This window comes from Castor canadensis, chromosome 13, assembly GCF_047511655.1.
Source record: "Castor canadensis chromosome 13, mCasCan1.hap1v2, whole genome shotgun sequence".
In the NCBI taxonomy this organism is placed as follows: Eukaryota; Metazoa; Chordata; class Mammalia; order Rodentia; family Castoridae; genus Castor; species Castor canadensis.
The window spans coordinates 79,756,542-79,771,859 of NC_133398.1; the positions used below are offsets into that span (position 1 = coordinate 79,756,542).

General features: G+C 44.9%; 1 protein-coding gene across 9 annotated transcripts in view; it reads right to left on the reverse strand.

Moving 5' to 3' along the window:
* The window catches only part of Prune2 (prune homolog 2 with BCH domain), a 268,230-nt gene extending 253,624 nt beyond the window's left edge, over nt 1-14,606 (reverse strand). For all 9 annotated transcript variants that reach the window (XM_074052086.1, XM_074052083.1, XM_074052090.1 and 6 more), the window contains exon 1: nt 14,404-14,606. In XM_074052086.1, coding sequence (XP_073908187.1) covers nt 14,404-14,439 — 36 coding nt within the window. In that variant the 5' untranslated portion in view covers nt 14,440-14,606. The remainder of the gene's footprint in view (nt 1-14,403) is intronic.
* Nucleotides 14,607-15,318: the final 712 nt, after the last annotated feature.

Consider the following 15,318-nt stretch of genomic DNA (forward strand, 5'->3'; position numbering starts at 1 on the left):
ACCCTGTTCCACAACTGAGTTAAAAAAAATTTTCTATTAGGCTTTTTGGACAACTACAAGCCTAAACTTTTCACTTACACAGAATGTCGATCCCAGACATTCCCAAACACCAAATTCCATCTCCCCAAAGTACCTCTCAATTATGTTTAAATGTTTCTCTTTTCTCACCAATGTGAGTCAAGCTCTTAAGGAAAATTGGAGGACGGTGGAAGCAGAGGGGAGGAGAGGGGAGGAGAGGGGAGGATGGGGAGGACAGGGGAGCATAGGGGAGGGAGAGGAGGGAAGAAGAAGGGAAGGGAAGGAAAGGGAAGGAAAGGAAGGGAAGGGAGGGGAGGGGAGGGGAGAGGAGGGGAGGGGAGGGGAGGGGATGGGAGGGAAGGGAAGGGAAGGGAAGGGAAGGGAAGGGACAACCCAGGATCTCTGTTTATCCACAGGCCAACGTGCCTGATGCACCTTCATCTTTGCACATCTTGAGGTGGTCTCTGTGGTGTTACAGCTATAAGAAATGTTTCAAGAGATACTTGTATTTCTTTGTATGAATTTTGAAAGAGAAACATGCAGCTTAAATGACATTAAACTACACTAACCTAAAATTCTTCCTCACTATTGCATCAAAATGGGAGGTTTTTAGTTTGGGGGCAGCTAATGAATATGATCCAAATAAAGAAATCGTTGGGGAGGGGAGTGAGAATAGAGAGAGAAAGAAGAAAACTTGAGGGCATCACACCTCCTCTACAGTGGGAAGAGCGTGTGTTACAGGCAATTAAACTTCTCTCCCCACAAGACCTCCCAGCTGAATCCACAGCCATGTTGTCCCCTTATAAGTATATTGGATGACCCTACTGGTCCTCCAGAGACCCTACCTCTCAGGTGGCCCCTTCCCATTACAGGTGACATGGACTCCAGAGCCTGTGGAGCTCAGTAGGCTTCCACCAGTGACACGTTCACGAGTTCCACACCCGCAAACTATGCCTCAGAGTCCATCACAGGAAACCTACTGCTCAAGGAAACCTGGCATGGATTCACCACTGGATGGTCTCCCCCTAGAAAAGCGTCTCTGTTTTTACTCCAGCATTTTCTTTTGCTCAGGTGAATTGAAACTACAAAACTCACAAGGAGACCTTCAAACCATCTTCCAAGAGTATGGGCCAAATGTTTGTTCCCACACATGCTTGAGAATCAGAAGACACATATGTCCAGCTCTCTCCCACATTACCTGGCTGTGCATCACTGGGAAAGGCTGGATTTCAGCAGCTTGGCTTTGTTCTCATCTGTGACATGCTGCCAAGGTCGATCTAATGAGATCATGTAGGTGAGGGTAATTATGAAGTACGATACTGTATTCTGAATTATTACCAACTACAGTCATCCCTATCTTGGGGAAACTGTTTCCAGGACCCATGTAGGGACACCAGATTCTACCCATGCTCAAGTTCTCTATATAAAATGGCTTATTTGCATAACTTAGCCACTCCCTCCTATATTCTTTAAACAGCTAGACACTGTAAAAGCTATGTAAGTAGTTGTTCTACTGTATTATTTATGGGAAAATGACAAAGGAAAAAGTCAGTACAAGATGTCATTTTTGATTTGAGGTTGGTTGAATCCACAGAGAAAGAGTGGTGGGTACAGAGGGCCCACTGGGATTGATAAGAGTGCACTGAGGAATCCAGTGACTAGACCCTGCTTCATAGACATGGATGTTCAAGATGGTGGATGGAGGTGATGATTGACTGTAATGCTGAAGGCCAACTGTATAACAGCAACAAGCTTGGTTGCCCCGTGAGCCTCAATCCTTTTAAAATAATTGAAAGAGAAAATGAAAAGTAAAAGAGAATGTGACTTCTCCAGTCACATTCTACCTCATGGTCTCAAATAACAGCTGGAACTCATTTGTGACATAATTATCTTAACTTAGCATCCAGGTGGCTCCCGATCACTCATTCAGATCCACAATTTACAAAATGAGCAATTTCTACAACTCTTCCTGACATACTAGACAGCCTCTCAAGTTGGTGAGAAGCACAAACCTATGTTTCAAGAGACTTCACATCCATGTTTGGCTCTGTCTCAACGTAGTATTGGGCTAGCAAACCTTCTTAAACCTCTCTGAGTCTTGAAACTTGGGGCGTTTCATTAAGAAGTCAATTTGGAAAGACTTCTTAAAAAGAGAATATTGATATTTTTTGCTCCAGTAATTATATATTTGAAAAACCATCTTAAGAATATGATCCTCAAATAGGAAAAAAATGTTTCATATGCAAAGATGTTTATTATAGTATCATTAAAAACAGTAAGGGATGGTGGCTTGGCTCAAGTGGTAGAGTGCCTGCCCAGCACTGAGTTCAAACTCCAGTACTGCCCAAAATAAATAAATAAAAATAAATAAATAAATAAAATAGCAAAAAATGGGGAAGGGCAGGCAAAATGTTTAACTATAGTATTTCTTTTTCTGTTTTTTTTTTTTAGACAGGATTGCTCTATGTAGTCCTGGCTGGCCTTGAACTTATGATCCTCCTGGCTGTGCCTCATGAGTGCTGGGACTACAGATGTACACTATCATATCTGACACATATCTTCTTTATTAAGTGGCAGTCTATTAAGATGTTGATTCTGAATACTATATAATGACATAGGAAAATAATACATACTATCAAGTAAAACAAAAATCAAGGTACCAAGATGCATGAACATCTTATTGTAACCCTGTGCACAGAAAAGACTAAGAAAATTACTTGCCAAAATATTACCACGCTTCATTGAAGGCACATGAATTTCTATTTTTGTTCTTGTATTTTCTGTGTATGAGTAAATTTTCAGCTTTTCTCTATTTTCCAAATTTCCTTTAATATTGATTATTTTATAAAGAAACCAAACTTACAACATAATATGAGGAAATTGCAACAGATGAAGTCTAAATTCATATGTTTCAGTTTAAAGAGCTACAATTCTACAAAAGTCTTAAGTGTCAAGATCTGTGATTCTAGAATGGTTCATATAACTAACAGGTAGGCAGTGAGCTATCACAAAGAAAAGACGATGGCAATAGATGCTAATTTAATTTAAACATGGGGGACCCTGAGCTGGATCCCACACTGCTCACTCCCTGAAGTGATATGTCAGGGTGTGTGCAGTAGGACTTGAAGCAGTCAGGATGACGTAACATCCATCTTGCTGAGAGCAGGAGGCCAACCAAAAGAAGTCTACATCAACAGCAGTATGTGAAACCCTTCCCGTAGGAACTGGTTTTGACAGAAGTGTCATGCTTGGTCACAGGCTATTTTTAACATAAAATAATTCTACAGAAATACATTTTACCCATAAGGCTCAAAACTGACCTAATGGTTTGGAGAATAATAAATTTTTCAGACTGTTTTAAAAGCCAGCTCTGGGATGGGATTTTGATCTATGTCCACCACAGGGAGTTTATGCCTGAACTTTTCTGGAGACTGGATTGGAAGGTAACAGCATTTCAGGGCTGTCAACCAAGTAGCAAGCACGTGATCCGTTACAGAGCCATGGAATTTTCTTTGCTTTATGCATGGCTTTATTTTATGACCTTACAAAGGAAATTCACGGTAAAACAACTTAAGAAATATTCAGCTGGAAAATTAAATGTCTCTCCTTTATTTATCTGTATAAATAAAAGAATTGTATGTTTCCTAAGACTTTGCTTGCAATTTGCCTTCAATTTAAAGATATCAAATTTTTAAAATGCTTGCTCAAGGATCTTGGTAAATACTCACAAGATAAAAGAAAACCTGAATCAAAAAAGTGCAGGCTTTTCTTAATCCACAAGGATCAATTGAAAGACAACCTTCTTTTTCCAGTAGGAATCCAGTTCTCCAAAAAGAAAGGGCTTTGGAAGTCTCTTTTTATTATAGCCAAGGACGGATGAAAGAATCTTACCCCATATTTCAGCTGGGAGATGTTGCATGCAACCCAGACCAGCTTATCAAGGGCCAGGGGAAAGATAGAAGTGTGAGGAAAGGACAATGGGAGTCAGAGAGAAACTTGTCCCCTGCCTCTCTGGAGAGGAGCCCAGGAGCTCTGCCTTCCAAGGGAGCAGTCACGCATGTGTCCTGTCCTAGCCATGCCCTTTGTCTGTGAGCAACTGATCCAATCACCTGCTGTGACATTTCTGTCTTCTCAGGGCCAGTTGCTGGTCAGAACCTCTGACCACTTGCTACAGAAAATATGCTTGAGGAATGCGGAGAGATGAATGCTTCTGTGTTCAGGGTGAAACTCTGCCTTTCTAAATTTATTTATTTTTGTGGTACTGGGGCTTGAACTGAGAGTGTACACCTTGAGCCACTCCACTAGTCCTTTGTGTGTGTGTGTGTGTGTGTGTGTGTGTGTGTGTGTGTGTGTGTGTGTGTGTGTTAGGGATTTTCAAGATAGAGTCTCACAAACTATTTGCCAGGGCTGGTTTTTGAACCATGATCCTTCTGATCTCTGCCTCCCGAGTAACTAGGATTACAAGTGTGAGCCACCGGCACCTAGCTGGACATTTCTCTTTTTGAACTCATTTGTTAATTTATAGGAGATCACTTTTTTGTAGAGCCCCACTCAGAACAATGAACCTTATTGAATCGATGAATTTTAAAAATAAAAATAGCCCCTTACCCTAAAAGTTCTAATTTTTCAACTTAAGAAAAGAATGATTCCCATGAGTTGGGGATCTTTCATAAAATTCCTTCAAATAGTTGAAAGCCAACAGCAGTCTGTCCCCTCCATCCCCTGAGGCTTCTCTTGGGGACTTTGTTTTTCATGCCTGTGGCCACTGCTGTGGCTGTCTGGAGTCTAGAACCAAATGAGTTATGAGCTCAGGATGGGGGTGGAGAGCAGGCATGCCAAGGGTCTATTTATACCTCCCCACATCAGCCTCACAGTTTTAGTGCTGTCACCCTCCGTCCTGACTCATGATCATTTGTTTTTGATGTTTCACATACCTGGCTTCCCTTACACAAGAGGTCCTGCCAGACACCCAAGCTGGCCCTCCATGTGACTGTTTCTTTTTCTACTTTAATTATCTGAATGGGAATTTTTTCCTAACACTGCTTACACACCATATCTTTCCTCTTAAACAGGGCATTAAGCTTGAATGATCTTTTTTCCTGGTTACTCGGGTCATCACTGTGCACATCAGGTATGTACTTCATCAGTGATGGCATGTCGCCCAGAGGCTGGCAGATATGTTATGTGGGACTGTCTATCCCATGCCAAAAGCAATGGCACAATGGGGAGGGCTGGATCTACTTCTTCTAGGTCCTGTTTGATTTTGGACTTGTGCAATTCTCCCAGCATAATTTATCATTAGTCCCACCTCTAGTTCTAGCATCCACCTCTGAACAGAGCAAGTCTGTGAACATTGAAGTAAAGTACATAGTTAAGTCAGAACATCCATGATGGCTGCCAGCTGGCTCTTGGGTGTCTTTACTGTGTTACTGGGATTGCACTGAATGACTTTGAGGTATCATTTCACAGATACTCTCCAGGATAGGGCTTGGGGGATATTTAATGATGAGCATCAACCATCGATTTCAACTGCCTGAAGGAAACCTGCCTTTGCCTAATCCCCATTTTCAGGTGACTTTGGGTTGGCCAATGTTGCCAGAGAAGTGGGCTCAGATACAGGAACTGCAACTCACACCATCTTGAATTTTGGATTTCTTCTTTCTCTCACTATTTCTCTCCTGAATCCTTTTGTACATCTTTTCTCCTGTTTTCCTTCCAGTCCTCACTCTGCTTTCTTTCTTTCCTTTCTCCCCATTGTCCTTCACTACTCTGTCTGTGTTGAAAATACCCAGCAAAACTCCCCATTGTCCTTCACTCCTCTGTCTGTGTTGAGAATACCCAGCAATCTACCCCAGCACTGCTAAACTAGCAAACTCCTGAGCCAAAGTGAGCTCTGCACAGCTGAGAGCTGTGTTCTGATCCCAGCTCTTCTTCCTAGATGTGTCTCTTGGGGTGAGCTCAGTCAGTCAATCAACCAAAGTAATACTGATGGTCTCAAATGTGACAGTGGCAACGAAATGTGCCAAACCAAAAATTATGCTCACAACCTTGTGATTTAAACTTTTTTCCATTTAAACTTCTTAGATTGCATCCTCATTATTTAAAATTCACCAAATGTTCACAATACATCTAGTTACTCCAAAACTGGTCTCACACCCTATCCTCCAGAGTGTACCAGCCATGTCTGTTTCTTGCAAATGGGTGTAAAGCAAGAAAATCCTCACAACTTATTCAACAGCCTGACACTGTGTTTTCTCATAACATGTTCTTGATAACATTGGTTGATTACTCGGCTGTCCAACGGTTTTTAATATAAAACATGCAGGGCAGTGAAATGAACCCTTCTCGGTCAAAGTGAAAGATGTATGTACAAACTCATAAACTGACCACCCAGAGCTCCTATAAACCTGTCAAGTTGTTCACTTTTAATTTAAAGAGAATTAAATGTTCCTGGAGGCACTGAGTGCACAAGGGAGAGGGTCTTGGAGTCGCAGGCAGGTGATCTGGGAGCAAACGCTGGCTCCTCTCTTTATTGGCTGTGAACTTTAGGCAAAACTCTTAACTTAGTGGAGCTCAGTTTCCTCAGCTGCAAAAGGAAATTAATCCCAACCTCACACACCACTGTAGGAGTTAAATTTTTTTTTTAAAGTATCACTTAAAGCTAAGACAGATGGATATAAAACAAATTGTAGTTGAACTAAGAGGAAGTAGGAATTGCCCATGTCTATGAAATGTGGCTAGAGCTCCCGTGGCCCTTCTCATGTGTCTAGCACTGTGGATGAAGGTCCCGGTCTCGGCTCAGTGCATGCATCCCTTTAACAGCTATAGGCAGGGAAGACTCTCACTTTCCAGACGAGGACATCAAGACTCTGGGAAAAGACTGTGTGACTGGTAGGTAAAAGAGAGCAAAGTCAGGATCTGAACTTAGACGTGTGGCTCTAGAGTCACTCTGTCAGTCACCATGTCAAATGCAATTAGGGGGCAAGAAGGAGGAAAGGGAACAAAAGGCTTTCTAGGGTTCATCCAAACCCAGAACTCATGCTTTGCAAAAATCTTCTCAGAACTGATTTGGGAACATGGCTTCTGCCGTGGGCTGCCTCATGGAGGGTGTGGTTATTGCTTCTTCCAGGGAGGTCATCAGTCTGGAACAATGAGAATGCACGTGCAATTCTGATTGTGTTTACATCTTCTTTTAGCTACTTGTCCCGAAGCCTCCATGGAGATTCTTTCATTACTAATTCTCCAGGGTGAGTAGATGAACCCTGAAGTGGACAGTTCCTCTTGCCAAAATATATTAGGATCTTGTACATCATGATAGAATGTATTTAGATATTCTTGCCAGAGGTCAAAAGGATAAGCTATTTATAATTAAAGATACAGCTGGGTGCTGGTGGCTTATGTCTGCAATCCTAGCTACTTGGGAGGCTGAGATGTGGAGGATAGAGGTTCGAAGGCAACCGGGACAAATAGTTCTCGAGACCCCATCTCCCAATCTCCAAAATAACCAGAGCAAAGTGGACTGGAGATGCGGCTCAATGGGCAGAGCCTGTTTGCAAGCATGAAACTCTAAGTTCAAACCCAAGTTCCACCAAAAAAAAGACACACATACATTAAAGCAAAATAAAAACCATTGAAACAAGTATAACACAGCTAAGTGAAAAACTTATTTTAGAAATATTATGCTAAGAAAATTGAACACCAATGTAGCTTTGAGCTTCCTGGCAGCCAAAGTGAAGAACCATAAAACCAAAGATAGGCAATTTTTCTAAACGTCATCATTTCAAAAAGATTCTTTCATTATAAGCTTATAAGAGTATCTGGGAAAGTATAGTCACATCCCTGAGAGTTACATAAAGTGGGGGGTCAGGATCATGATCAACCACCTGCAGTCCCACTGGCTGGACCAGACCTCTGACTCTGGACCTCACATAAGTTTGTCCTGTGTATGAGGTCTGCAGTACCAGGGTTGGACAAAATGTCCAGAACGCCTTTCCTCTTCCTCTCAAGGCCTCTGAAAGGCTTCCCTCCAGTCTCGCTCATCGTTAGGACTGGCGCAGTTGCAGGGAACAGGCTGGGCCAACTTGGTGCAGTGGCTGGGATCGGAGCCATCCAACTGTTAGTGTTTGAAGCACACTGAAGAAGACTGGCTCTAACGGTTCCAGTGTTTACACATCTGCCCAGAGGGGTTTAACAGAGACTTTTGGTGCCCCAGCCTTCCCCTCTACCCCCATTCATTCGTTAATTCAGCCAATACGTACAGATTTTAAGCAGTCCTGGGTAGCAACTCCTTACTTTGTCATGGTGCATACTACATGCAATATAGTACTTCTTGGCCTGGTGTCCTGCACGCTGTCGGAAGTCCTGCTCCAGATAAGACCTCCAAGAGTCTGGGTGTGGCCATTGGACTTTTTTTTTTAATTGTCTATACTGGGATTGAACACAGGGCCTCATGCTTGCTAGGCAAGTGCTCTACCACTTGTGCCACACACCCTAGCTCTTTTTGCTCTAGTTTATTTTTTTATATAGGATCTTATACTTCTTCCTGGGGTCAGACTGCTATCCTCCTACTATTGCCTCCTACATAGTAGCTGGGATTATAGAAATGCCCCACCATATCCAGCTTGTTTTTTGAGATAGGGTCTCATTAACTTTTCCTTTTCTTTCTACACACCCAGCCCTGGATCTTCACTGACTTTTTTGTCCAGGCTGACTTTTAGCTTCAATCTCTGCCTCCCTCACAGCTGGGATTACAGCCATGAGCCACTGTGCCCCATCATCAGATACTCATTTTTATTGAGTCATTACATCCTGCCAGCTTTGAGCAAGACTCTTGCTTTATGGCTTTGCCCATCCAAAAAGCACTTATGGAGCATCAGGCACTGAGCCAGGCCCTGAAAATACAATGGTGAATAAAATCCTACAGAGATCCTGCTCCCTACTCTTGCCAAATTGGCACTCACCAAACTTGCCCGATCTCAATATAATGATAAAGTAAGATAAGTGATGTAAAAGCATTCTTTAAAACCCCACCTTAGACTCAAGAAGTGGGGAAAAGTGGGTGGGAAGCACTCACTCAGCGAGGACTTCCCTTCTTCACCTCACTTGAAAAAGAGACAGGAAATTTTTCCCCCCGGGGCAGTGGGAAGAGAAGCCAGGCAGTGGATAGCAGGGTCCTGCTAGAATGCTGTCCATTTTCTTAAGAGCAATAGGAAGCTGTCAGGAGGTTTTAAGGAGGGTGGGAGGGTGAAAAATGCTCTCACGCTGCACACTTGATGCTCCAAAGTTCCTTGGCAGCAGCGTGAGAGTGGCTTTCAGGGGACTAGTGTGCCAGACACTGCAGGGATCTGGTGACTTAGTGATGTTCAGATACAGTGGGAGGGGAGAGGATGAGGACAAGGAAGTTTCCAGCTGGGGATTGGATGGCAGGCAATGTCCCTCATTAAGATAAGGCTCTGCAGAAGAGGGCCAGCTTGGTGGCAAGTGCAAGACCAGCCGTTGTTCTGAGTTGAGGGCTAAGAGTTGTGGATACAGCATTTTGACTTGACAGCAAACCTGCCGAGCAAGCAGCATTGTTCCATGTTCCATCTTAAGCACCCAAGGCTGTGCTGTCAGCTTAATTTCTCTAATGGAGACCTTGTGAGTTTGATTTTTCAGGGCAATCTAGAGTTCTATTAGCCTCCAAGAGCTTTCAAGACAAAAGATTGCCTATCCCTGGAGGTCAAAGCCACAGGGCTCAGAAAGAAATGGATTTGGAATATGCCAGGGATTTTGAGTAGGCTACCTTGGCACCTTTGGTAAGGCAGGCACGTACGACCATGCAGGTTATATACTGCACAACCCAGAGGGTACCATTCCTACCAAGTCCATGTGAATTCTGCCTCCTGAATACATCAGCCCTACCCCTCCCCAGTTTCCTTTTAAACAAGACTCTCCCATAATCCCCAGGGTCAAGAAAAATCAATGGCCACTGATGCACCACACTCTTTGTTTCTCTGGTTTCTCCGCCTTTTCAGCCTTCACCCAGATCTAGGTGTTCTTCCTCACTCTTGTGTCCAGTGCCCCTCCAGGGAGGGGTACATGTATGGGAAGAATAAAGCCTCCGTTATGAGCCATCACCACTTGCAAGAGCTCCTAGATGTTTGCACCAGACCCAAAATGATGTCAAGATTTGCTCCAATAAGTTCTATATAAGGATAAGCAGGTTATACCAAAGTGGTCGGCTGACGTGAAATACTCCCCAAATCACAGAGTAAGCCACTCACCCAGTCACATGTCCTCCAGGGCCCACGCTGCAGTCTGAATAACAGTGAGCACTTCTTTTCCTTTGAGGCAGACCAGCCCACTGCGAGACCTTTTCCAAAGGCCCAAAGTCTGGGGCAGTCCCCAGCTGAACTGTTTGGATGCTGTAACTTGAGTACTTGTGGCAAACTAGGGCCCAGTACACAAGTGACACCACACTCCCAGAATACTTTGGATTCCTGAGTTTCCTGCTCAGAGATGCCCTGGCAAGAGGCACCAAGTGTAGAGCTCCAGCCTGGCTTGCAGCAGAACTGGGCCGATCCTATGGCCCATGATCACAGTGAGCTCAGCTTCTCCACCCTTAGTCCTGACCACAGTGGCCCTTTAAAGGGACTTGTAAAAGCTCCTTTTCACTGACACACCCTCCTTCCCTATAAAACCAGGAAGAATATGTTCCTCCCAGAATTGATCTGATTCTTTGAGTTACAGTGTTTGCTTTCTTTATTTTAAACCCCATATCCTGTATCCACTGTAATGCAGTTGTTCATTTAGAATTTGGAATGCGCTTTCTTGTCCCTGTGCCACATACCACAGAGTTTAAGAAGACTCTTAGGTCACCCAGAGTTTTTCTCCTATTGACTGCATCAGAGAGAGACTTGAGCTCTTCGTCCTCAGCTGTCACACTGCTGAAGTAGCAGATGCACCCCCTGGGCTGCAGGGGTGACTTTTTCCTCACTTTCTCTTTAAAAACAGCATTCCTGGGACATTCGTGTGTCCTGCATCCTTACAGTGGCAGCTGACAGCCCCTCCTTCACCAAGGCTGGCTCCTGAGCCTCACCATAGCGGCTACCGAGCTGCCCCACCCATCAGCAGCTGCCTCAGTTACATCAGCTGGTGGCATCTGGGCATTAAGGGCTCAATAGCAAGTCCCCCAGTGTGGGGACCCTGACTGCTTGCCAGCCAGAGCCTCAGTTTTCTCTGTGAACCCCGATGATTCCATATATATACCATGTCTCCCCACAAATCACAGGAACATGGAGTGCTTACTTCTGTGGCTTTGTCCTTGACCTGAATCCTCTGAAATTGGAAGGCATTTCTCAAATCTCAGGCTAGGGCAGAAGACCTCAGTTCCTCACCTCCTGCAATCTCTCTCACTGTAGAAATAGTGTATCTAAGAATGGAGATCAAGGCTAAAACTGGAGGGCTAATCTGGCATTGCAGAATTCAATTTGTGCCCTGTTCCAACTCTGAGTGGGCCAGGTGGAGGAAAAGTCAGGTGGGCACTGGCAGGACAAAAGGAAAATGTTCTCTCTCTCTCTCTCTCTCTCTCTCTCTCTCTCTCTCTCTCTCTCTCTCTTCCAGTATTAGCAGTGAGCATCCGGACAACAAATACGGCTGGGTTATCATGGGCGGGGAGGCACTTGAGCCCAGCTAGAAAGCATCCATCGTCAACTTCTTATCACTTCCTGCACTGCCCAACCCCCAAGTCTGGGCTCCTACCACCTGCCCTGCTCTTTTTATTGCTTTAACAATAAAATGATAGAAGGGGAGCTTTAGAAGAAAGGAGGACAGGGTCACAGCACCGAATCTGCCTCAGTTTATGGGCCAGACTAGGCTGAAAACTAGAACTGAGTGATCTCCAAACGCTAATGGAAATTAGCTCCTGACTTCTAATAAAATTCAACCTCCACCCCATTCACCAATTTCTGTTCAGTTATAGGGCTTGGCCTAGAAGGGGGAAACTTCTTTCTGAAAATGACAAATGAACAATAAATGTACCTAGTGGGGGAAAGGGGTCTGATTTCTCCAAGGTTTTTATTATTGGAGGTTTTATCTGTGGTTAATAGCAATTCCAGTTTTGCGATGGAAAGTTCCTTTGGTCTATTGGAAGCAGCTAGCCCCAATGGTCCTGAGGTTACTTTCAGAGTTTGGAAAGGCCCTTGATGATTTCAAATCCTTAAAAGATATATATCTCACCTGGAGTATATCAAAGCAATGAGTCAAATAGGGCGAAAACTGGCAATTAGGCATTTTTTTTAGGTATCGTGCGGATTAATCTATATTAATCAAAAACAGCTTATATACAATTCCTAAATTCTAATTCTGGTTCTAACAAGGTTTAAGTGTGAAAATCAGCACCATAAATTTCTTCTCCTAAAATGTTTTCCGAAGTGTTAACTGAATTTTTTAATCCTACCATTTTCCTATGAAAAAACTTTTTCAAAATGAATGACAGAATTATTGACTTAATTTTTTTCTCCAATGAAAAGTTTATTAAAGTAAAATGTTATCTTCTATGGTTCTTGAATATTGAATATTAGTTACAAATGTTAGAGCTAAAATATTTATCAAGAGAAATGTGTGACAAGAAGTAACCGAAACACATTTGCTGTAGCTGAGCCTGAAAGGTTAATCATGATTTCTAGTCAGAAGCCTGAAGAAAAGAAAAAATTAGCTATAATTGTTCTGGCTAACACAGGAAACTGGTAAGAGAATTTCAAACAAGCGCTTCTTTTTCAGTTTTTTTTTAATGATGTAGAGCAATTGCTCGTCTAATGAAGGGACTCGGTAAATAAATTACACATTACTTTCAACTGATTACTTTGAAATAGGGAAATTTCCATCCCAGCAATTGCTCTTCAGAAATGAGACAAACCTTCTTGCTCACATCAGACCTCACAATCTAAATGATTATTTTAAAAAACAAATGTGATGGGCACAAGTACAGCCCAAAGCCCTTCCTTTATCCTCCATCACCATTCATTTTCATCTGCAACGCACAAAAGGCAGCCCAAACTGACTTAAATTCTTCAACATTTCTCTCCCTTGGCCAGAGAAAGGACAGAATGCATACTTGTCCCATCAGAGATGCAAAGCAATTCCTCAGCTTCTGCAATTAGTACTTTTGCTCCATGCTTTATTAAAACTGTAAGGAGTCCATAAACACAGAGATGATCACAAACCTCAATTCTGAATTCCCCGCAGTCAACAGGCTGAAGGCAGGAAACAAAAGTATGGCTATTAACGTCCTTAGAGATACTTACACTCTGAGCACTGGACGGATCCCGAGTCCGTCCACTCCGAATGGAGGTTTGGGCACCTCTCACCCTCCCCTCCCTCACTACCTTTGTTATGTGTGGGGGCGGGGGTTGAGTTTAAGAAACAATCTCGCAAATATCCTGCCTTGTGATTGAGATGTCACCTCAACGCAGACTTCATGTTTTGGCTCCTATGAAGGCTTTAAAGGTTAAAGGCATCATAAATTATGCATTTGTTTCTATGCCAGGCCCATAAAAAAGTACTTTCACTGTTCATTAAAGGTATTGCCTCTAAACAGGCACAGGCTTTTATTCTTTTAAGTGCCAAAACAGAAAGGTTTCTATTATGTTTATTACTCCTATGATGGAGAGCCAAAACATTTTGGAAACTGCTACAGTCTGTCGTTCCAGAATGTGTAGCAACTGTCAACACACACAATGAAATTAGCATTCACTGTGTGCGAGGGATACAGTAAAACATACCAGGCCAACATACTGGTCTCTTGGCAGAGAAAATAAGCTGGCAAACCCCACGTCACCAGCAACAGTTGGGGGCTCTCCCCCTTCTGCCGCTGCCCCAATTTACAGAGGCAACCAGAGATTAGAAGCCGGATGCACGCGACAGCACCCCTCACGTTTGCACACACCCTTCCCAGGCAACACCCCGCCTTCCTCACTAGGTTTTGCCACTTCCCGCTGAAGCCCAGTCCTCAGGGACTCTGCTTCTTTTCACACCTGCGGGTCCTGCATCCGCAGAAGGACCACACCCATCCATCCCCCATCCTTCAGGAGCAAACCGCAGTTTTTGCATCTACCTCCCAATAACATCAGGCCGCAGGGACCAGAGCTGGACCCTTGCGACCCAGCTTCATCCAAGGCCGCATCACTTCCACCTTGGCGCCTTGTCTGACTGTGGTTGGAGAATTGAAGAGACAACAGATAGCTTTAAGGACCAGAGTTCCAGAGATTTCTTTGGGAGGGCAGCCGGCACATACTGACAACTAAGTGGCAAAGTTGTTTCTTCCTCCTCTGCTGCAACACCCTTTCCTCTCCGCCTCTCCATCAACACGCACACGCACACGCACACAGCCTTGCTTCCTCAACTTACCAGTTTAGATTTGGCGCGTTGCAAAAATTCTTCCATGTCTTTGCGAGGGATTTGGACTAAGGGTGCTAGGAAGTGGGCTCAGAGGACGATCTGGGCCCCAGGAGCTGGTCGCCGGGCGCGGTGACAGGCTGCTCCCTCCGGCCGCTCGCTCGGAGGCGGCTGGGGCTCTACTGCGCCCTGGGCTATTTCGTCCCAGGGCTCCCTGCCCCACCCCGGCGCCCCGCCGCCCGCTCCCGGCTCCCGACTCTGTCCTAATATGGAAAGTGGGTGTGCCGCCTGGGAGCCCCAGGGCGCGCCCCACAAGCTAGCTGGCACGCACCTCGGGGACCGGGCGCGCGGGCGGGGGTGTTGGAGGATGGCGAGGGGCTCCTCGGCCAATCGCAGGGCCCCGCGGCTGCCTCCTGACGTGGCGCGCAGAAAGATGCTGCAACCATGGACAGCGCCCAGAAGTGCCAGCCAAGTACAAGGGGTTGCTGCAGAGGGAGGCTCTGCAGCAGGCACCAAGGCGGACGAGGGAAGATGGGAAGAGGGAGACAGGCCCCAGGAGGGCCCCCCTCTGCGGCCAGCGCCTCCCTGGCTGGCTGGCACAATGTGGAGAGCTCCAGCGGTCACTGAATGAGCTGGTCTGCTGGCCTGGTCGAGGATGCAATCAGCTAGATTGGTGCGGGGAGGGGGTGGGGGAGCAGTACGACCTTGATGGATAATAACCAGAAGAGCGGGCGGAGAGGTTATGTTAGGCTGAATCTTCCTTCCCTACCCTCCAAACATCTCCAATCCAGACCTCTGCAGTTCGCTCCAACTGGAAGCCCTGAGGTTGACCCTGGGACATAAAGCACAGATATTCCTCTGCAGTCCCCAGACTACTATGTAGGCTCAGGCACAGCCAAGGCAGTACCTTGCTACTCGAAGCGCAGT